This window comes from Bombina bombina, chromosome 4 (assembly GCF_027579735.1).
Source record: "Bombina bombina isolate aBomBom1 chromosome 4, aBomBom1.pri, whole genome shotgun sequence".
Lineage (NCBI taxonomy): Eukaryota > Metazoa > Chordata > Amphibia > Anura > Bombinatoridae > Bombina > Bombina bombina.
Window position 1 is genome coordinate 648,887,854 of NC_069502.1, and position 24,489 is coordinate 648,912,342.

Here is a 24,489-nt window from a genome sequence, read left to right on the forward strand (position 1 = left end):
ACTGTTCATGCTCAGTCAGTGGAATGGGGACTATTCAGACTTGTCTCCGAAGATACAAGCAAATCAGAGGACCAGAGACTCATTCCGTTGGTGGCTGTCCCTGGACAACCTGTCACAAGGGATGACCTTCCGCAGACCAGAGTGGGTCATTGTCACGACCGACGCCAGTCTGATGGGCTAGGGCGCGGTCTGGGGATCCCTGAAAGCTCAGGGTCTTTGGTCTCGGGTAGAATCTCTTCTACCGATAAATATTCTGGAACTGAGAGCGATATTCAATGCTCTCAAAGCTTGGCCTCAGCTAGCGAGGGCCAAGTTCATACATCAACCATCAGGGGGGAACAAGGAGTTCCCTAGCGATGGAAGAAGTGACCAAAATCATTCTATGGGCGGAGTCTCACTCCTGCCACCTGTCTGCTATCCACATCCCAGGAGTGGAAAATTGGGAAGCGGATTTTCTGAGTCGTCAGACATTGCATCCGGGGGAGTGGGAACTCCATCCGGAAATCTTTGCCCAAGTCACTCAACCGTGGGGCATTCCAGACATGGATCTGATGGCCTCTCGTCAGAACTTCAGAGTTCCTTACTACGGGTACAGATCCAGGGATCCCAAGGCGGCTCTAGTGGATGCACTAGTAGCACCTTGGACCTTCAAACTAGCTTATGTGTTCCCGCCGTTTCCTCTCATCCCCAGGCTGGTAGCCAGGATCAATCAGGAGAGGGCGTCGGTGATTTTGATAGCTCCTGCGTGGCCACGCAGGACTTGGTATGCAGATCTGGTGAATATGTCATCGGCTCCGCCATGGAAGCTACCTTTGAGAGGCCTTCTTGTTCTAGGTCCGTTCGACCCACTCCAGCTGACTGCTTGGAGATTGAACGCTTGATCTTATCAAAGCGAGGGTTCTCAGATTCTGTTATTTATACTCTTGTTCAGGCCTGAAAGCCTGTAACCAGAAAAATTACCACATAATTTGGTATATCTGTTGGTGTGAATCTGCAGGATTCCCTTGGGACAAGGTTAAGATTCCTAAGAGTCTATCCTTCCTTCGAGAAGGATTGGAAAAAGGATTATCTGCAAGTTCCTTGATGGGACAGATTTCTGCCTTGTCTGTGTTACTTCACAAAAAGCTGGCAGCTGTGCCAGATGTTCTAGCCTTTGTTCAGGCTCTGGTTAGAATCAAGCCTGTTTACAAAATTTTGACTCCTCCTTGGAGTCTCAACCTAGTTCTTTCAGTTCTTCAGGGGGTTCCGTTTGAACCCTTACATTCCGTTGATATTAAGTTATTATCTTGGAAAGTTTTCTTTTTGGTTGCAATTTCTTCTGCTAGAAGAGGTTCAGAATTATCTGCTCTGCAGTGTTCTTCTCCTTATCTGGTGTTCCATGCAGATAAGGTGGTTTTGCGTACTAAACCTGGTTTTCTTCCAAAAGTTGTTTCTAACAAAAACATTAACCAGGAGATAGTTGTGCCTTCTTTGTGTCCTAATCCAGTTTCAAAGAAGGAACGTTTGTTGCACAACTTGGATGTAGTTCGTGCTCTCAAATTTTACTTAGCAGCTACTAAGGATTTCAGACAAACTTTGTCTTTGTTTGTTGTTTATTCTGGTAAACGGAGAGGTCAAAAAGCAACTTCTACCTCTCTCTCCTTCTGGATTAAAAGCATTATCCGATTGGCTTATGAGACTGCCGGATGGCAGCCTCCTGAAAGAATCACAGCTCACTCCACTAGGGCTGTGGCTTCCACATGGGCCTTCAAGAACGAGGCTTCTGTTGATCAGATATGTAAGGCAGCGACTTGGTCTTCACTGCACACTTTTTCTAAATTTTACAAATTTGATACTTTTGCTTCTTCTGAGGCTATTTTTGGGAGAAAGGTTTTGCAAGCCGTGGTGCCTTCCATTTAGGTGACCTGATTTGCTCCCTCCCTTCATCCGTGTCCTAAAGCTTTGGTATTGGTTCCCACAAGTAAGGATGACGCCGTGGACCGGACACACCTATGTTGGAGAAAACAGAATTTATGTTTACCTGATAAATTACTTTCTCCAACGGTGTGTCCGGTCCACGGCCCGCCCTGGTTTTTTTAATCAGGTCTGATAATTTATTTTCTTTAACTACAGTCACCACGGTAACATATGGTTTCTCCTATGCAAATATTCCTCCTTAACGTCGGTCGAATGACTGGGGTAGGCGGAGCCTAGGAGGGATCATGTGACCAGCTTTGCTGGGCTCTTTGCCATTTCCTGTTGGGGAAGAGAATATCCCACAAGTAAGGATGACGCCGTGGACCGGACACACCGTTGGAGAAAGTAATTTATCAGGTAAACATAAATTCTGTTTTTGTTTCTAAATCTATTAGGAAGGCTATGTCTGTTATTCCTCCTTCCAGTAAGCGTAAAAGATCTTTTAAAACTTCTAATTTTTCAGATCAATTTTTAAATGAACATCATCATTCTGATTTGTCTGTTTCTGATGAGGATTATTCTGGTTCAGAGGATTCTGTCTCAGATATTGACACTGATAAATCTTCATATTTATTTAAAATGGAATTTATTAGTTCTTTACTTAGAGAAGTTTTAATCGCTTTAGAAATTGAGGATTCTAGTCCTCTTGATACTAAATCTAATGAGCGTTTAAATTCGGTTTTTAAACCTCCTGTGGTTATTCCGGAAGTTTTTCCTGTCCCTGATGCTATTTCTGAAGTAATTTCTAGGGAATGGAATAATCTGGGTAATTCTTTTACTCCTTCTAAAAGATTTAAGAAATTATATCCTGTGCCATCTGACAGATTAGAGTTTTGGGACAAAATCCCTAAAGTTGATGGGGCTATCTCTACTCTCGCTAAACGTACTACTATTCCTACGGCAGATAGTACTTCCTTATTTATATTCAGGTAATCTTCTTAGGCCTGCTATTTCTTTGGCTGATGTTGCTGCAGCTTCCACTTTTTGGTTGGAGGCTTTGGCGCAACAAGTGTCAGATCATAATTCTCATAGCATTGTTAAACTTCTTCAACATGCTAATAACTTTATTTGTGATGCCAGGTATATGTCTTTAGCTATTCTAGCTAGAAGAGCTTTATGGCTTAAAACTTGGAATGCTGATATGTCTTCTAAGTCAACTTTGCTTTCCTTTTCTTTTCAAGGTAATAAATTGTTTGGTTCTCAGTTGGATTCTATTATTTCAACTGTTACTGGGGGGAAAGGAACTTTTTTACCTCAGGATAAAAAATCTAAGGGTAAATATAGGGCTGCTAATCGTTTTCGTTCCTTTTGTCAGAATAAGGAACAGAGGCCTGATCCTTCCCCTAAAGGAACGGTTTCTGTTTGGAAACCATCTCCAGTCTGGAATAAATCCAAGCCTTTTAGAAAGCCAAAGCCAGCTCCCAAGTCCACATGAAGGTGCGGTCCTCATTCCAGCGCAGCTGGTAGGGGGCAGATTACGATTTTTCAAAGGAATTTGGATCAAATCGATTCACAGTCTTTGGATTCAGAACATTGTTTCACAAGGGTACAGAATAGGTTTCAAGCTAAGGCTACCTGCAAGAAATTGTTTTCTTTCTTGCATTCCAATAAATCTAGTGAAGGCTCAGGCATTTCTGAAATGTGTTTCAGATCTAGAGTTGGCTGGAGTAATTGTGCCAGTTCCAGTTCTGGAACAGGGGCTGGGGTTTTACTCAAATCTCTTCATTGTACCAAAGAAGGAGAATTCCTTCAGACCAGTTCTGGATTTAAAAATATTGAATCATTATATAAGGATACCAACATTCAAAATGGTAACTATAAGGACTATTCTGCCTTTTGTTCAGCAAGGGCATTATATGTCCACAATAGATTTACAGGATGCATATCTGCATATTCCGATTCATCCAGATCACTTTCAGTTTCTGAGATTCTCTTTTCTAGACAAGCATTACCAATTTGTGGCTCTGCCGTTCGGCCTAGCAACGGCTCCAAGGATTTTTTCAAAAGTTCTCAGTGCCCTTCTATCTGTAATCAGAGAACAGGGTATTGTGGTATTTCCTTATTTGGACAATATCTTGGTACTTGCTCAGTCTTCACATTTAGCAGAATTTCATACGAATCGACTTGTGTCGTTTCTTCAAGAACATGGTTGGAGGTAACCTTTTTGGGTTTCCAAATAGATTCAGTGTCCATGACTTTGTCTCTGACGGACAAGAGACATCTGAAATTGATTTCAGCCTGTCGAAACCTTCGGTTTCAATCATTCCCTTCGGTAGCCTTATGCATGGAAATTCTAGGTCTTATGACTGCTGCATCGGACGCGATCCCCTTTGCTCGTTTTCACATGCGACCTCTTCAGCTCTGTATGCTGAACCAGTGGTGCAGGGATTATACAAAGATATCACAGTTAATATCTTTAAATCCGATTGTAAGACACTCTCTGACGTGGTGGACAGATCACCATCGTTTAATTCAAGGGGCTTTTTTTGTTCTTCCAACCTGGACTGTGATCTCAACAGATGCATTTCTGACAGGTTGGGGAGCGGTATGGAGGTCTCTGACAGCGCAGGGTCTTTGGGAATCTCAGGAGGCGAGATTACCAATCAACATTTTGGAACTCCGTGCGGTTTTCAGAGCTCTTCAGTCGTGGCTTCCTCTGAAGAGAGAATCGTTCATTTGTTTTCAGACGGACAATGTCACATCCGTGGCATATATCAATCATCAAGGGGGACTCACAGTCCTCTGGCGATGAAAGAAGTATCTCGAATACTTGTATGGGCGGAATCCAGCTCCTGTCTAATTTCTTCGGTTCATATCCCAGGTATAGACAATTGGGAAGCGGATTATCTCAGTCGCCAGACATTGCATCCGGGCGAATGGTCTCTTCACCCAGAGGTGTTTTTTCAGATTGTTCAAATCTGGGGTCTTCCAGAAATAGATCTCATGGCTTCTCATCTAAACAAGAAACTTCCCAGGTATCTGTCCAGATCCAGGGATCCTCAGGCGGAGGCAGTGGATGCATTGTCACTTCCTTGGAAGTATCATCATGCCTATATCTTTCCGCCTCTAGTTCTTCTTCCAAGAGTGATTTCCAAGATTCTAAAGGAGCGTTCGTTTGTACTGCTGGTGGCTCCAGCATGGCCTCACAGGTTTTGGTATGCAGATCTTGTTCGGATGGCCAGTTGCCAACCTTGGACTCTTCCGTTAAGACCAGACCTTCTATCTCAAGGCCCATTTTTCCATCAGGATCTCAAATCATTAAATTTGAAGGTATGGAGATTGAACGCTTGATTCTTAGTCATAGAGGTTTCTCTGACTCTGTAATTAATACTATGTTACAGGCTCGTAAATCTGTGTCTAGGAAGATATATTATCGAGTCTGGAAGACTTACATTTCTTGGTGTTCTTTTCATCAATTTTCCTGGCATTCTTTTAGAATTCCTAGAATTTTACAGTTTCTTCAGGATGGTCTGGATAAAGGTTTATCTGCCAGTTCCTTGAAAGGACAAATTTCTGCTCTTTCTGTGCGGTTTCACAGAAAGATTGCTAATCTTCCTGATATTCATTGTTTTGTACAGGCTTTGGTTCATATCAAACCTGTCATTAAGTCAATTTCTCCTCCTTGGAGTTTGAATTTGGTTCTGGGAGCTCTACAAAATCCTCCCTTTGAACCTATGCATTCTCTAGATATTAAATTACTTTCTTGGAAAGTTTTGTTTCTTTTGGCCATCTCTTCTGCTAGAAGAGTTTCTGAGTTATCTGCTCTTTCTTGTGAATCTCCTTTTCTTATTTTTCATCAGGATAAGGCAGTGTTGCGGACTTCATTTAAATTTTTACCTAAGGTTGTGAATTCTAACAACATTAGTAGAGAGATTGTGGTTCCTTCATTGTGTCCTAATCTTAAAAATTCTAAGGAAAGATCATTACATTCTTTGGATGTAGTAAGAGCTTTGAAATATTATGTTGAAGCTACTAAAGATTTCCGAAAGACTTCTAGTCTATTTGTTATCTTTTCTGGTTCTAGGAAAGGTCAGAAGGCCTCTGCCATTTCTTTGGCGTCTTGGTTAAAGTCTTTGATTCATCATGCTTATGTTGAGTCAGGTAGAACTCCGCCTCAAAGGATTACGGCTCATTCGACTAGGTCAGTTTCTACTTCCTGGGCATTTAGGAATGAAGCTTCGGTTGATCAGATTTGCAAAGCAGCAACTTGGTCTTCTTTGCATACTTTTACTAAATTCTACCATTTTTATGTGTTTTCTTCTTCTGAAGCAGTTTTTGGTAGAAAAGTACTTCAGGCAGCTGTTTCAGTTTGATTCTTCTGCTTATAATTTCAGTTTTTTTCATTATAAGATTTAAACTTTGTTTTGGGGTGTGGATTATTTTTCAGCGGAATTGGCTGTCTTTATTTTATCCCTCCCTCTCTAGTGACTCTTGCGTGGAAGTTCCACATCTTGGGTATTTATTATCCCATACGTCACTAGCTCATGGACTCTTGCTAATTACATGAAAGAAAACATAATTTATGTAAGAACTTACCTGATAAATTCATTTCTTTCATATTAGCAAGAGTCCATGAGACCCACCCTTTTTTTGTGGTGATTATGATTTTTTTGTATAAAGCACAACTATTCCAATTCCTTATTTTTTATGCTTTCGCACTTTTTTTCTTATCACCCCACTTCTTGGCTATTCGTTAAACTGATTTGTGGGTGTGGTGAGGGGTGTATTTATAGGCATTTTGAGGTTTGGGAAACTTTGCCCCTCCTGGTAGGAATGTATATCCCATACGTCACTAGCTCATGGACTCTTTCTAATATGAAAGAAATGAATTTATCAGGTAAGTTCTTACATAAATTATGTTTTTCTCCTTTTCAGTCTGTCTCACGTTGCTAACATTTCAGGGCATTGATAGGAGCATTGGTGCCAAAATGAGAAAGCTGATTGCATGATTAGTCTATCAAATGGTAACAAAAAAGGTCCTAAAGTTTCATGAACAGCAAAACATGGCAAAAAAAAGAATATTTGTTACTTTTGGAGCAAAAGTATTAAAAGTAGTTTGTGTTTAACTTTATGTATTAACAATATAAATGGATTCATATGTATTTATAGTTTATGTATTTTAAGTATTTATTACTTATGTAATTTTTAATTTATTGGTGCATATAACAGTTTGTAGTTTGCAAAGATCTCAAAATTGTTTAAAATGTCATTGTCTTTTGATTAAAATAAGAATATTGAAGGCTTAATCAGTGTTCTCCAGCACATCAGTGTAGTGTTCGGTCATTGAGGGTCCTATATCTGGGCATAGATAGTCTGCATCATTGAAAGCAGTGCACCTTGTTCTTCTGTACCTGACACTCAACCTTGGGAAGGCAAGTCACATATTTGTACTAATGTCTCAAAATAGATCATAATCACATTTTCAGTTGTTTCCTAATGCATTTGATTTCATTTTTAACTTTGTATTTTTAGCAAATGTTGAAAATTTGAGTAGAACACTATTGATTATCCAATGAAAAGTGTGAAACTGCTTTTCCTGTAACTAATTGCTCATGCCTGTTTTCTGGTAGGACTGTATGTGGCCTCTGGGCTGTATTATGTGTTTCCCTTCTCTGTTTAGTTCAGTATTTTCTTACACTAAATATAAATTACATTTTATTTTGATAAAGATATATCGCCCTGTGTTGCTTAGTAACTATTTTTAGATCTTAAAGGGGCACTAAAGTCAAAAAAACTTTTATGATTCAGAAAGAGCATGCAGTTTTAAGACTCTTTCCAATTTACTTTCATTATCAAATTTTGCACAGTCATTTTATATACACACTTTCTGGGGAACAAGATCCTACTGAGCATCTGCACAAGCTCTCGGGGTATACTTATACTAGTCTGTGATTGACTGATGTCTGTCACAAGATATAGGGGGCCGTCAAATGGACGGAATTTTTTTTTGCCAGAAAGAAATCTTCAGTGTGTTATTGCATATGCATGTATGTGTGTCTATTTGTGTGTATATATATATATATATATATATATATATCTGTGTGTATATATATATATATATATATGCTGCACTTTTAATCGCGGTTGCGGTTTTAAACTGCGATTAATCACCGCGGTTTAAAGACCGCGAGAGTATGCGATTTTTAGCCCCGTCCAGAAGTGACATCACTTGCCCCATGTGAACAGGCTTAGCGGCGACTGAAGAGAAGATCCTGAGCGCACACGTGATGTGTCTCTCCCTCTGAGCAGTCAGCATTCCGGGGATGGTCCCCGGGAGGAGGGGCGGGTCATAGACTGGGAAAGAGGTGTCTCTAGCAGGTGATTGGTGGACTGGTGTTACTGTAGCTTGAGAGTGGCCCATCGGAATTTAGCACCGACAGAACACCGTTTTTTTCATTACAGGTGGTGCTGTGGGATCATGATACTTCCTGTTCTATCACTACAGTTCCTGTGAGCCCCACGTCTTCACATCTGAGGGAAAATATTAACTTGTTCTAATGTTTAAAATGCACTGAGGTTCCTGGGAGGCAGCTGAGAGGCTAAAACGCTAATAAAGTACCGCTTTATTATGCACTTTCTAAGCTGCCTCCCAGGGACCTCAGTGCATTTTAAAACATTAGAAACGCCTGTGTCGTGTCGGTGCTAATTTCCAATGGACCACTCTCATGCTACAGTAACACCAGTCCAAAATTAAGGTGTTATAGTAATTTATAAAAAAATCATGATTAAATCGCAATCGCGTTTTTTTTAATAAAAAAAATCACAATTGTTTTCCCCCCATATCGCCCAGTCCTAAAAATAATAATTAAAAAAAATATATATATATACTCATCCGTACCCTTGTCTAGTTTTTGGTGTCCGTGTATGAATGTGAGTAAATTATTTAGTATTAAAGGGGCATGAAATACAAAAAAAATGTATTTCATTATTCAGAGCATATAATTTTAAACAACTTCCCAGTCTACTTATATTATTTAAAGGCTTCATACTCCTATATCCTTTGTTGAAGGAGCAGCAATGCACTTGTGGGAGCTAACTGAATACATCACGTGAGCCAATGACAAGACGCATATATGTGCAGTCACGAATCAATAGCTTGCTCCCAGCAGTGCTTTGTTGCTGCTGATCCTTCCCAGGTATGATCTGCATCAAAGAATATCAAGAGATAAAAGCAAATTTGATAAGTAAATTGGAGTTTTTATTTAAAATTGCTTGCTCTATCATGAAAGAAAATGTTTGGGTTTCATATGCCTTTTAATGGAAAAAAAGCTATGTTGAACAAAGATTCTAATAAAAAAAATACAGATCCAGGTTATGAAAAATGCACAGTCAGAACTAGAATTGTAATGTTATGAATACATGTAATTTGTCTTTAGTGGTTAGTGAGGTTACGTTATCGTTTTTATTATTTATGTTCTGTTATTTTATCTGTTGTAGAACCAATGAGGACACCCAAAACCTTGAAGATTGCAGAAATTCAGTCAAGGCGCATTGCTGTTGACTGGGAGTCTCTTGGCTACAATATCACACGCTGCCACACCTTCAATGTGACAATTTGTTATCACTACTATAAAGGTCACAATATGAACAAGGCTGACTGTCTGGACATGGATCCAAAGGCTCCTCAGCATGTTGTGGACAAACTGCCCCCTTACACAAATGTTAGCCTCAAGATGATCCTAACAAACCCAGAGGGAAGGAAGGAAAGTGAAGAAACCATAATCCAGACAGACGAAGATGGTTTGTATACAGTACATTGTTGACCTCCATATTCTGTATACCTATTTGTTCTGTACTTCATCAGTATTATCAATTATGCAAATATGATGTTTTGTGGGGGGCACTAGATATATAGCTAACTATATTAACTGCTACAGCTGAATATGTGGGAACACTTGGGAATTCAGTATGAGGTTGTGCTCATTATCTACTATATTTAGTCCATGGATAGCTAAGCAGTATCACACTACTAACTCCTTCAAGCTGCTTAATACATATATCCCATAACCCACAGCAAAACCATTATAATCCATCATAATAATGGTGGTCAGTAAATTAATTTGTAGACAAGGGGTGTACATTTACTGGCATAATGTGATCTCTCGGTATAAAAATGGGTCATCATGTACTACTCGAGGTTAAGAAGCATCTGAGTGCTTCATGTTGCCCGCCATTAATTTTAGCAGTTTTGCAGTATATTAGTGTAAGGTGTTGGTTTCATGGGGGGAGTGTCAGGTCAGGCCGAAGCCTCGGGCCCACTGTACCACCTGAAGCAGACGTAGATTATCTGATAAGGATATCCTTAGAACAGACTCAGACCACGCAGCAATGATCCAAAACTATTCTTCTTTATTGAAAGACACACAACATGTCTTATGGGCACCAATTACAGTGTACAGGGTTAACTTGATGACACGTTATGGCCACGTCATTTTACACAGTTATACACAGTGTTATTCTGTAAATTCACTAGCTCTAAACAATATCTATAGTCCTAATAAGCAATGCATCTGCGAGAACAACAAGGTCGTTTGAACATCTTATAGAGATAGTACCCTCCAGGACTAGTGCCAGGGACATCTACAAGGTTAGCTAGCTTTGCAGAGTAAAATGACAAGCATATATTTCTCACTACAGAATAACCCATTATGAAAAAGATTAATCATTACAAGATGGATGCAGAAGACAAAATGGCGCCCAAGAACAAGATGGCGCTACTTATGCTAACAATAATTCCTAACAATTAGGTTACTCTGTGACTGATGTACAGGGTTTAACCAACCCAGCGATTATCAATAGTTAGTCACAACAGGTTAACTGACCCTTTCCACCTTAACCAGTTAGTCACAGTCTAGCCACTTTAGGCAAGCCTGGTACTTAGTTCAGTGGGTGCAAGGGTTAACAAACTTTCTACAGCCTGTACTAAACCCAGAAAAATGCCCAAACTCCCCTTTAATGCCAACCAGACTAAACTATATATACTTCCATCACCTTAAGATTATTATATGGGAAATCCTAAGGAAAAACTCAGACTAACAGATTTAAAAATTCCCAAACACAGTTTTGCAAAAATCAGTCTAAAAACACAATACTGTTATTACTAGTCACTTTGGTTATGTGGTTCAACAAAGACTAAAACTTAATAAAGGTGCATTTAATAATGTGTCACAGTGCATTAACAAACACAGATAAACACTAAAGCAACCGTTTTTAAAACAAAAATTAGAAAATATAACAGAACATAATACTGCTCTAGCTTAGATATCTGTCGCAAAGAATAGATAGTCACGTTGTTTTGCGCTGCCTACCATGTATAATTACATTATTTTGCTAAATTTACCATTAAAAAAAAATAAAAAATTCTGACCAGGCATCTTCCAAAATTTGCAAGGGTGGTAGCCATATATTGTTTTTATGCACACCATAAAACTAAATTGCAAATCCTGGCTGAAGTTATAGGATAATTTATAATATTTGTTATGTAAATACAGTACACATATACTTATAAGCAATCCCATTGTAATATCATGGGGTTTTTGTTGATACCAAACATAATATATTTGGTCATCCAGTAACATAAATTGATTAAAACATGTCTTAAGATATCCTAGAGTGTCACCTCTGTTCAACCTCAGGTTAGTGTCTTGATAAGGGCCACTATTTTCTGTCACTCTGGGTTGACATCTTTGACTACATAATTGACCCCCTTGTATCTTGCTGAACTATATGTAGGTTGTAAAATCAGTGGTCCCATAAGTTTGACTTTTTAGATAGTTCTGGTACAGAGTTGTAAATAGCAGAGAAGAAAACGCAAAGAGAAAAAAAAAATGTAACCCCTGATATCCTAAAATTATGAAGTCTTTATGACATTGTGTCTTCTAGGTCCTCCATGTTTCAATGATTTAAAAAAAAAAAAAATGGTAAAATTCATAGCCACATTTCTCATGTCCTGAGATTCTCCTTGTTTTCTCCTGTTAAGTGTAGTCAGTCCACGGGTCATCCATTACTTATGGGATATTATCTGCTCCCTAACAGGAAGTGCAAGAGGATCACCCAAGCAGAGCTGCTATATAGCTCCTCCCCTCTACGTCATACCCAGTCATTCTCTTGCACCTAACTAATAGATAGGACGTGTGAGAGGACTGTGGTTATTAAAATTAGTTTTTTATTCTTCAATCAAAAGTTTGTTATTTTAAACAGCACCGGAGTGTGTTGTTTTTTCTCAGGCAGCATTAGAAGAAGAATCTACCTGAGTTGTGTATGATCTTAGCGGACGTAACTAAGATCCATTTGCTGTTCTCGGCCATTCTGAGGAGAGAGGTACTTCAGAACAGGGGACAGCGGGCAGGGTTCACCTGCAAGGAGGTATGTTGCAGTATATTATTTTCTAAGGAATGGAATTGACTGAGAAAATACTGCTAATACCGATGTAATGTAAGTACAGCCTTAAATGCAGTAGTAGTAACTGGTATCAGGCTGATATGTGTGTATGTTTGCACTGAGGTATTTCTGGGGAATGGCACTTCACTAAGAAAATACTGTACATATATAACTTTAGCCTTTATGCAGTGAAAGCGACTAGCAACAGGCTTTTTATGAACATTTCATATATTTATATTTAAAACGTTTACTGGCATGTTAATCGTTTTTTCTCTGAGGTACTTGGTGAAAATCTTTTTGATGGGCATTAATTTCCACATGGCTGTCGTTTGTTTTGTATAAAATCAGTTTAGTAAGCTTCCCCACTGTTGTATTAGGAGTGGGAGGGGCCTATTTTGGCGCTTTTACTGCGCAGCAGAAATTCAGTCACAAGTCTTCCTGTTCTCCCTGCATGATCCAGGACGTCTCTACAGAGCTCAGGGGTCTCCAAAACTAGTTTTGAGGGAGGTAATCACTCACAGCAGACCTGTGAGACTGTGCTTTGACTGTGATAAAAACGTATATATTTTATTGTTTATCCATTTTTTGTTATTAAGGGGTTAATCATCCATTTGCTAGTGGGTGCAATCCTTGGCTATATTAATAGATTTAATGTGAAAATTTAGTCTCTATAACTAATCCGGTTCATTGTTATTTCAACTGTGACAGTTTTGTGTGCTTCTTAAAGGCACAGTAACGTTTTTTATTTTGAAAGTAAATTCTTTGAAAAGTGTTTTCCAAACTTGCTAGTTTAATTGCTAGTTTGTTTAAACATGTCTGACATAGAGGAATCTCTTTGTGCAATATGTTCAAAGGCCAATGTGGAGCCCAATAGAAATGTGTGTACTAATTGTATTAATGGTACTTTAAGTAAAAGCCAATCTGTACATGTAAAGAAAATTTCACCAGACAACGTGGAGGAAGTTATGCCGACTAACTTTCCTCACGTGTCAGTACCTGCATCTCCCGCTCAGGAGGTGCGTGATATTGTGACGCCAAGTACATCAGGGCGCCCTTTACAAATCACTTTGCAAGACATGGCTAATGTTATGACTGAAGTTTTATCTAAATTGCCAGAACTTAGGGGTAAACGCGACCACTCTGGGGTGAGAACAAAGTGTGCTGAAAATACTAGGGACATGTCTGATACTGCGTCACAATTTGCAGAACATGAAGACAGAGAGCTTCATTCTGTGAGTGACGGATCTGATCCAAATAAACTGGATTCAGACATTTCAAATTTTAAATTTAAGCTTGAGAACCTCCGTGTGCTACTAGGGGAGGTATTAGCGGCTCTAAATGATTGTAACACGGTTGCAATCCCAGAGAAAATATGTAGGCTGGATAAATATTTTGCGGTACCGACGTGTACTGACGTTTTTCCTATACCTAAAAGGCTTACAGAAATTGTTAACAAGGAGTGGGATAGACCCGGTGTGCCTTTCTCACCCCCTCCTATATTTAGAAAAATGTTTCCAATAGACGCCACCACACAGGACTTATGGCAGACGGTCCCTAAGGTGGAGGGAGCAGTTTCTACTTTAGCTAAGCGTACCACTATCCCGGTGGAGGATAGCTGCGCTTTTTCAGATCCAATGGATAAAAAGTTAGAGGGTTACCTTAAGAAAATGTTTGTTCAACAAGGTTTTATATTGCAACCTCTTGCATGCATTGCGCCTGTCACGGCTGCGGCGGCATTCTGGTTTGAGTCTCTGGAACAGACCATTAGCTCAGCTACATTGGATGAGATTACAGACAAGCTTAGAGTCCTTAAGCTAGCTAATTCATTTATTTCTGATGCCGTAGTACATTTAACTAAACTTACGGCGAAGAACTCCGGATTCGCCATTCAGGCGCGCAGAGCGCTGTGGCTTAAATCCTGGTCAGCTGATGTGACTTCTAAATCTAAATTGCTCAACATACCTTTCAAAGGGCAAACCTTATTCGGGCCCGGTTTGAAATAAATTATCGCTGACATTACTGGAGGTAAGGGCCATGCCCTGCCTCAAGACAGAGCCAAACCAAGGGCTAGACAGTCTAATTTTCGTGCCTTTCGCAACTTCAAGGCAGGAGCAGCATCAACTTCCTCCGCTCCAAAACAGGAAGGAACTGTTGCTCGCTACAGACAGGGCTGGAAACCTAACCAGACCTGGAACAAGGGCAAGCAGGCCAGAAAACCTGCTGCTGCCCCTAAGACAGCATGAAGTGAGGGCCCCCGATCCGGAAACGGATCTAGTGGGGGGCAGACTTTCTCTCTTCGCCCAGGCTTGGGCAAGAGATGTCCAGGATCCCTGGGCGTTAGAGATCATATCTCAGGGATATCTTCTGGACTTCAAAGCTTCTCCTCCAAAAGGGAGATTTCATCTTTCAAGGTTGTCAACAAACCAGATAATGAAAGAGGCGTTTCTACGCTGTGTACAAGATCTGTTACTAATGGGAGTGATCTATCCGGTTCCGCGGTCGGAACTAGGACAAGGGTTTTACTCAAATCTGTTTGTGGTTCCCAAGAAAGAGGGAATCTTCAGACCAATCTTGGATTTAAAGATCCTAAACAAATTCCTAAGAGTTCCATCGTTCAAAATGGAAACTATTCGGACAATCTTACCCATGATCCAAAAGGGTCAGTACATGACCACAGTGGATTTAAAGGATGCGTACCTTCACATACCAATTCACAAGGATCATTACCGGTACCTAAGGTTTGCCTTCCTAGACAGGCATTACCAGTTTGTAGCTCTTCCCTTCGGGTTAGCTACTGCTCCAAGAATCTTCACAAAGGTTCTGGGTTCTCTTCTGGCGGTACTAAGACCGCGAGGAATATCGGTAGCTCCATACCTAGACGACATTCTGATTCAAGCGTCAAGTTTCCAAGCTGCCAAGTCTCATACAGAGTTAGTACTGGCATTTCTAAGGTCACATGGGTGGAAGGTGAACGAAGAAAAGAGTTCTCTATGGCCACTCACAAGAGTTCCCTTCTTAGGGACTCTTATAGATTCGGTAGAAATGAAAATTTACCTGACAGAGGACAGGTTAACAAAACTCCTAAATGCTTGCCGTGTCCTTCATTCCATTCCACACCCGTCAGTGGCTCGATGCATGGAGGTAATCGGTTTAATGGTAGCGGCAATGGACATAGTTCCCTTTGCACGCATGCATCTCAGACCACTGCAATTGTGCATGCTAAGTCAGTGGAATGGGGATTACTCAGATTTGTCCCCTATGCTGAATCTGGATCAAGAGACCAGAAATTCTCTTCTATGGTGGCTCTCTCGGCCACATCTGTCCAAGGGGATGCCCTTCAGCAGACCAGTTTGGACGATTGTAACAACAGACGCCAGCCTGCTAGGTTGGGGCGCTGTCTGGAATTCCCTGAAGACTCAGGGATCATGGACTCAGGAGGAGAGTCTTCTTCCTATAAACATTCTGGAATTAAGAGCAGTTTTCAATGCCCTTCTAGCATGGCCTCAGCTAGCAACTCTGAGGTTCATCAGGTTTCAGTCGGACAACATCACGACTGTGGCTTACATCAACCATCAAGGAGGGACAAGGAGTTCCATAGCGATGATGGAAGTCTCAAAGATAATTCGCTGGGCAGAGTCTCACTCTTGCCACCTATCAGCGATCCACATCCCAGGCGTGGAGAACTGGGAGGCGGATTTCCTAAGTCGCCAGACTTTTCATCCGGTGGAGTGGGAACTTCATCCGGAGGTCTTTGCCCAAATACTTCGGCGTTGGGGCAGACCAGATATGGATCTCATGGCGTCTCGCCAGAACGCCAAGCTTCCTTGTTACGGGTCCAAGTCCAGGGACCCGGGAGCGGTTCTGATAGATGCTCTGACAGCACCTTGGACCTTCAAGATGGCTTATGTGTTTCCACCCTTCCCGATGCTTCCTCGATTGATTGCCAGGATCAAACAGGAGAGAGCATCGGTGATTCTAATAGCGCCTGCATGGCCACGCAGGACCTGGTATGCAGATCTAGTGGACATGTCATCCTGTCCACCTTGGTCTCTGCCTCTGAGACAGGACCTTCTAATTCAGGGTCCTTTCAAACATCAAAACCTAATTTCTCTGAAGCTGACTGCATGGAGATTGAACGCTTGATTTTATCAAAGCGTGGATTTTCGGAGTCAGTAATTGATACCTTAATACAGGCTAGGAAACCTGTTACCAGGAAAATTTACCATAAAATATGGCGTAAATACTTACACTGGTGTGAATCCAAGAGTTACTCATGGAGTAAGGTTAGGATTCCTAGGATATTGTCTTTTCTACAAGAAGGTTTAGAAAAGGGTTTATCTGCAAGTTCTTTAAAGGGACAGATCTCAGCTCTGTCCATCCTTTTACACAAACGTCTGTCAGAGGTTCCAGACGTTCAGGCTTTTTGTCAGGCTTTGGCCAGGATTAAGCCTGTGTTTAAGACTGTTGCTCCACCGTGGAGCTTAAACTTAGTTCTTAACGTTTTACAAGGTGTTCCGTTTGAACCCCTTCATTCCATTGATATCAAGCTGTTATCTTGGAAAGTTCTGTTTTTAATGGCTATTTCCTCGGCTCGAAGAGTCTGAGTTATCGGCCTTACATTGTGATTCTCCTTATCTGATTTTTCATTCAGACAAGGTAGTCCTGCGTACTAAACCTGGGTTCTTACCTAAGGTAGTCACTAACAGGAATATCAATCAAGAGATTGTTGTTCCATCATTGTGCCCTAACCCTTCTTCAAAGAAGGAACGTCTTCTGCACAATCTGGACGTAGTCCGTGCCCTGAAATTTTATTTACAGGCAACTAAAGATTTTCGCCAAACTTCTTCCCTGTTTGTCGTGTATTCTGGACAGAGGAGAGGTCAAAAAGCTTCTGCTACCTCTCTCTCTTTCTGGCTTCGTAGCATAATACGTTTAGCCTATGAGACTGCTGGACAGCAGCCTCCTGAAAGAATTACAGCTCATTCTACGAGAGCTGTGGCTTCCACGTGGGCCTTTAAGAATGAGGCCTCTGTTGAACAGATTTGCAAGGCTGCAACTTGGTCTTCTCTTCATACTTTTTCCAAATTTTACAAATTTGACACTTTTGCTTCTTCGGAGGCTGTTTTTGGGAGAAAGGTTCTTCAGGCAGTGGTTCCTTCCGTGTAAAGATCCTGCCTGTCCCTCCCGTCATCCGTGTACTTTTAGCTTTGGTATTGGTATCCCATAAGTAATGGATGACCCGTGGACTGACTACACTTAACAGGAGAAAACATAATTTATGCTTACCTGATAAATTCCTTTCTCCTGTAGTGTAGTCAGTCCACGGCCCGCCCTGTTTTTTATGGCAGGTCTAAATTTTAAATTAAACTCCAGTCACCACTGCACCCTATAGTTTCTCCTTTCTCGTTTGGTTTCGGTCGAATGACTGGGTATGACGTAGAGGGGAGGAGCTATATAGCAGCTCTGCTTGGGTGATCCTCTTGCACTTCCTGTTAGGGAGCAGATAATATCCCATAAGTAATGGATGACCCGTGGACTGACTACACTACAGGAGAAAGGAATTTCAGGTAAGCATAAATTATGTTTTTTTTTTAGAATAAACAGTTTACTATTACGTTTTCCATGATGTTGTAAATTAATATTGTGGCATGTGATCATGTGCGCGCAATCGGTTTTCAGTAATTCTGTTGATAAAAGAATGTTATTAAATTCTATTCTGTTTTTTCCCCATTAAGAAACTTGTCTATCAAAAATGATTTATGTGACTTGTATAGAGTGATGCCTACTTCACACATTTAAAAAAGGTTTACTGGCGGAAACGGATTGCAGCTTCAGTGGCTGCTTGGCTGTAAGAAAGAAAGAAGGGATGTTTGTATGTATATGTGTATATATGTATATATGTATGTATATATATATATATATATATATATATATATATATATATATATATATATATATATATATATATATGTGTGTGTTTTTTTATATATATATATATACACATACACACACACACATACACACACACACACACACACACAACACGGAAGGGGACAGCACTCTCAGACTGCACTGGGTACACATCCTGTAACCCTGCAACATGCACAGCCCTGGGTGCTCAATAGCACTCACTGGTAGCTGTACCATCCCCAGAGTCCTAGGCAGTTATCCCAAGACAAGTTTGGGTGCAAGGCAAATTAACATTACGCACAGAGAAAAATATTAATTTTGTTTGACTAATTCTAGTGTTAATTTTTTTTTTTTCTAAATATATTTCTTTTAGCACTTTGAATACAACAGCATACAACTGATATTTTTGGATGTATGGGAAGGTATTGTTTTTTTTTTTACATTTTCATTGAATTCCTTGCTGACAAATGCAGAGAAAAGCTCCAACATGAGAGAAGTGCCTATGGTCACGTCAGCACATGCCACGGACAGCACGCAGGGCCTGTCACTGTGTATCGTCCTCTTTACGCCACATTCTCATGTCAGATAGTGAGAGGAAAAGACAAAGGACACTTCACTTCTCTTCCCCTTTAACCTGAGCTGACAATTGAAGTATCATGTTTTCTTTTGATATGACTGCATAGTTGAAGGGCTTATCAGCTGTTGATAGGGTTAATATATTAAAGAATATGAAATGCTTAATACGTAAGATGATGTGGAATATATTTGCCAGGTTATTAGAATACTGAGCATAACAGTGTTTGGTTCGAATTGATCAAATAATTGATGACCCTCAATAGCAGTAGCTAAAATTACTTGGTGGATTAACTTGCAAATGAAAGTATATAGAAGCAGTAATTAGGCCGCTCAATTTTAGAATTTTAGCAAAACTATTTTTTAACATTTTACTAGACTTTCATAAGAGTGTAATAAAACTGAGAAGCATCTGAGGAAAATACTTTTGTGTGTATGTTTTATAAACAAATATGGAGCTTGATAAATACATAAATTTAAAGAACTATTAGAAAGAATTTGCACATTTACCATACTCTCCTAGTATTTCCTTATAGGTATTTATTGTATAAAATTATACCTTTCTAAAATTGTGTGTGAGATTCCAGATTCAATTACATATAGCTATGAAAGCTTTAAAATAGACTTGGAAGTCCGTTGTGTACAAGCTAAATATACATTAAAGCTGCCTAAATAGTTTTTAGATAAAATAGTAGCAGAGTTCCCTCTTTTCTATGACCTTCTATAGTTCCTTTTAAAGGGAGACTATAACACAACTCATGTACCTCCCTCTAATCATTGGTGCTGCTATTATGGAACCTAGGTTACACTATAGCTATCTGAGGAAGAGTTACTGAATAAGTGCAAACAGATCAACACTGGAATGCAGTGAAACATAGATTTCAAAATGGTGGCTCCCATGACTAGAAGGAGGTGAGGAATAACCTCAATATTATGTTTAAAAAATATATTTAGTGTTTAATGTCTCTTTAACAAAAGTAAGTTAAAGGGACAGTCAACGCAATCATTTTTATTGTTTAAAAAGATAGATAATCCCTTTATTACCCATTCCCTAGTTTTGCACAGAAAACATGGTTATAGTAATACACTTGTAATTACCTTGTTTCTAAGCATCTTCTGACAGCCCCCTGATCACATGACTTTATCTATTAACTTGCATTTAAGCCAATTACTGATGTGTTAGAATCCACGGGCGTGCACTCAGTGTTATCTATATGGCTTACATGAACTAGCACTCCCCTGTTGTGAAAAGCTAAAACAAAGCATGTAATGAAGGGGTCTTTAATGACTTAGAAACAGACAGAAATTTCGAGGCTTAAAGGGACACTGAACCCACATTATTAATTGTGCAATTCAGTTAGAGCATGCAATTTTAAGCAACTTTCTAATTTACTCCTATTATCAGATTTTCTTCGATCTCTTGCTATCTTTATTTGAAAAAGAAGGCATCTAAGCTAAGGAGCCAGCCAAATGTTGGTTCAGGTCGCTGGAAAGGCACTTGTTTATTGCTGCGTGAATTTATCCACCATTCAACAAGAACAACCCAGGTTGCTCACCAAAAATGGTCTGGCTTCTAAACTTACATTCTTGCTTTTCAAATAAAGATACCAAGAGAATGAAGAAAGTTTGATAATAGGAGTAAATTAGAAAGTTGCTTAAAATTCCATGCTCTAAATGAATCACAAAAGAAAACATTTGGGTTCAGTGTCCCTTTAAAGGTTATAAAGTATATTAATATAACCAAACCAAGGCCCAGATTACGAGTTTTGCATTAGAGGCTATGCGGTGCTAACAAGCAGTTTTCCCACAACGCTCACTTACATGCAGCGCTGGTATTATGAGTTTTCAGAAACCCGTAGTTAAAAGACAAGAAGTGAGCGTTGAGCAAAATTTTGCTCATTACCGCACTCCAATACCAGCGCTGCTTAAGTCAGCGGTGAGCTGGTCGTACGTGCTCGTGCACGATTTCCCCATAGGTATCAACGGGGAGAGCCGGCTGAAAAAAAGTCTAACACCTGCAAAAAAGCAGCATAAAACTCAGTAACACAGCCCCATTGATTCCTATGGGGAAATAAAAGTTATGTCTACACCTAACATGAACCCTGAGTCTAAACGCCCCTAATCTTACACTTATTAACCCTAATCTGCCACCCCCGGCATCGCCAACACCTACATTATAAATATTAACCCCTAATCTGCCGCTCCGGACACCACCACCACCTACATTATATGTATTAACCCCTAATCTGCTGCCCCCAACATCGCCGACACCTACATACTATTTATTAACCTTTAATCTGCCGCCCCAAAGTTGCCGCCACTATATTAAAGTTATTAACCCCTAAACCTAAGTCTACCCCTAACACCCCTTAACTTAAATATAATTTAAATAAATCTAAATAAATATTACTATCATTAACTAAATTATTCATATTTAAAACTAAATACTTACCTGTAAAATAAACCCTAAGATAGCTACAATATAACTAATAGTTACATTAGGGTTTATTTTCATTTTACAGGCAAGTTTGTATTTATTTTAATTAGGTAGAATAGTTGGTAAATAGTTATTAACTATTTAATAACTAGCTAGCTAAAATAAATACAAAAGTACCTGTAAAATAAAACCTAACCTAAGTTACACGAACACCTAACACTACACTATAATTAAATAAATTAACTAAATTAAATACAATTACCTAAATTAAATTAGCTAAATTACAAAAAAAACACTAAATTACAGAAAATAATAAACAAATTACACCTAATCTAATAGCCCTATTAAATTAAAAAAGTCCCCCCCTTAAAAGGGCCTTTTGCGCGGCATTGCCCCAAAGTAATCAGCTCTTTTACCTGTAAAAAAAAAATACCAACAACCCCCCAACAGTAATACCCACCACCCACCCCCACACAACCAACCCCCCAAATAAAATACTATCTAAAAAAAACCTAAGCTCCCCATTGCCCTGAAAAGGGCATTTGGATGGGCATTGCCCTTAAAAGGGCAGTTAGCTCTATTGCAGCGGAGTCAGCCAGGCTCCTGAGCGGTCGCACATCTAAAGAGCTCTGCTCACATACTATCTTTATTTATTACCTAGACTGCTCAGACCTGCCCAAGAACTCAAGTAATCTGTCTCTAATATTAGGGAGATAAATGCTACAGGACCTGAAACTGTTTGAGGGACTTCAACTCGACTACACAGGGCTTTTTCCATTCCCCACAACTCTCACTCAACCCATTTCAGTGGCGGCCATCTTGCAGACCGCGTGGAGCTCACCGCCGTAGGCAGACTGACTGTCCTTGAATACCGCAGCAAAACTACATTGCCTACTCCCAGGCCCCCAAGGATATCGTGAGGCACATACTTAAAGAGGAGCTTTTAATCGGTAAATAGGGTGTCAGCTCATACTTCATGATGTCTGTTACAGCAGTGGAGATATTACGGTTATTGACCAACAAGATGGAGAGACAGTTTGACTCTCTTGCTACAATTCTCCACAACAAACGGAGCGATATATCCACAGGAGATACGGAGTATCTCTTAGAACAGGCTTCCTCCAGACTACGGGACGCCATGGAGGAAGACAACCCATCAGCGAGTGCCCTAGAGCCACTGACTCCCATAGTTAACTCACACGGCAGCTCTGTCTTGCAGGACCGGGTAGGGACGCCCTTGGATTACAACTCAGAGTTAAGCGCTGTCAGTGTCTTCCCCATAGACTTTATCTGGTTATCATCTGGTCTCCTGGCGAAGCGGCCGGTCGCTGGGAGACACCAGTCTCAGTTTCAGAGCAAGTTGCATCTCGAAAATAAGGAACACTTAAATTTGGCTCAAGTATTACCTACCCCTAACTCAAAGGTGCAGACCGATCGAGACAATGGAGAGATCTCAGCTATAGACTCAGGTCTGTTTCAGCGCAGGTATTCAGTTTCAGCTTCTCCTGGCCCAATTATCCTAGTATGGCTCCCACATGAGAGCAGCTTAACACTGTTGCAGCGGCAATGCCCACTGACCCTCCGGATAACCGCACACCACCTAAGAGACTTGGTAGTGTCAAGAGGATGGAGACAACTACTGGCTCTGTGAATAAGAGCCTCCGGAGCCCTTCAGATCATATCCAACTACAGGTTAGGCTTTGGATACGTCAGGGATCCTCAGTCTGATAAGAAAATTGGTGTGGGCTAAAGAGGACATTTATCTATATGACATGGACACTAGACTGGCTCCGGTGGTGTCTTAATTATTTAAATTATCAGTTTCTCTCTGGCCATCTCTCATATGCTCCAAGGAGACTATATTTGTTATGTTCCCCATAAGTTTATTACCGTCATTAATAATTTCTCTTATCCCACCATTTCTTTTGTATTATAGCAGAGAGTGCCGTGTGAGGGTTTGCAACCTCCCCCTTACAGCCTACTAATTTTTCTAAGATCCACTAGATACCACCTGTTCTAGTATAAAAGGTTATCATTGTTATGTATACTGTATGAATAATGTCTCCTGTTTGATGTTCCTGAGTTTTCAATTACTTGTTATCATATAACCTAAAATTGTGAATGTGTTAGTTTAGATCACCCTCTACTGACCTGGAGGGAGGTTTTTGTTATAGTCACCTTCCATCAGGCAGCATAGGCCTGTACTTTGTTTTTGTATAGCCTATCTCACTTTTATCAAGAGCCTTACAGATATACTATATGACATACTAAACAACATTCTGGGACTTGTGATTGGCTCATATTTGTATGATCCCTTTTAGCTCATACTGACCTCCCCTTCCATCTGATGTACAGTATCTGTTATGCACAATTCACCCAAGCCTGAAACATGGTACCCCTATTAGCTATACATTTTTAAGGCATTTTAGGAGAGTCACAAAATTTGGATGTGGCAGCTGTCATGTCACAATAGAAATGTAGCCATAAGCTAAACTTTCAATCTTTACGGTTTAACACTATCTAAAACACAACCCCATAGGGACTATCCCTTGACTGGCATGTCCCCCGCCCCACATCTTGCCACATAGTAATTTAACCATAAGCTACACTTTTAATCCCTATGATTTAATATTATCTAAAATACAGTTATACAATAACTATTCCTTGGCTGGTCTCTACTCCCTGCCCTACTAGTATATTTTTAGTCCCTTTGCTAGAGTATCACAATTACTATACATTCACTTCATAGCCATAAACAGCCTATTCGCATGTCAGCCTAACGAGAGCTCCAGTTCAGAATAATTTTTATCACTCTTTTACATTCATACTAAGCGCTGCATTTTCTATCTTATACCATGAGCATTGCACCCTTTCTAAAACCCATATATCAAAAGCTGTTTTATGTTTATCATTTTCTCCTCTCCCATATATAAGTATATATAGTATCACCCCCTCCCTATTCTATACCCAACACACCTAAATTACTAAAAGCCATCCCTTGTATTTCCCTGCAGTTTTGCACAAAGTTTAGGTCTGTAAAATTGGCTGACCCACATTTACAAAAGGGAATGGAGGAAAGGAAACTGAAATATGCCTTATTGCTCTCTATACCTGAACTCAAAGGGTTAGTTAAATATGTCGGTATTCATCATAGTATATTTCTATTTCAGACTGGCTACGATAACCCCTAGTGACATATTGTTAGATGATTATCATGCCCTAATATTTAAGAT

The 24,489-nt window shown here is 40.0% G+C and overlaps 1 protein-coding gene across 6 annotated transcripts in view; it reads left to right on the plus strand.

Moving 5' to 3' along the window:
- PTPRK (protein tyrosine phosphatase receptor type K) overlaps positions 1-24,489 on the plus strand; it is an 865,926-nt gene that overhangs the window by 590,016 nt on the left and 251,421 nt on the right. For all 6 annotated transcript variants that reach the window (XM_053710702.1, XM_053710703.1, XM_053710705.1 and 3 more), the window contains exon 8: positions 9,394-9,696. In XM_053710702.1, coding sequence (XP_053566677.1) covers positions 9,394-9,696 — 303 coding nt within the window. The remainder of the gene's footprint in view (positions 1-9,393; positions 9,697-24,489) is intronic.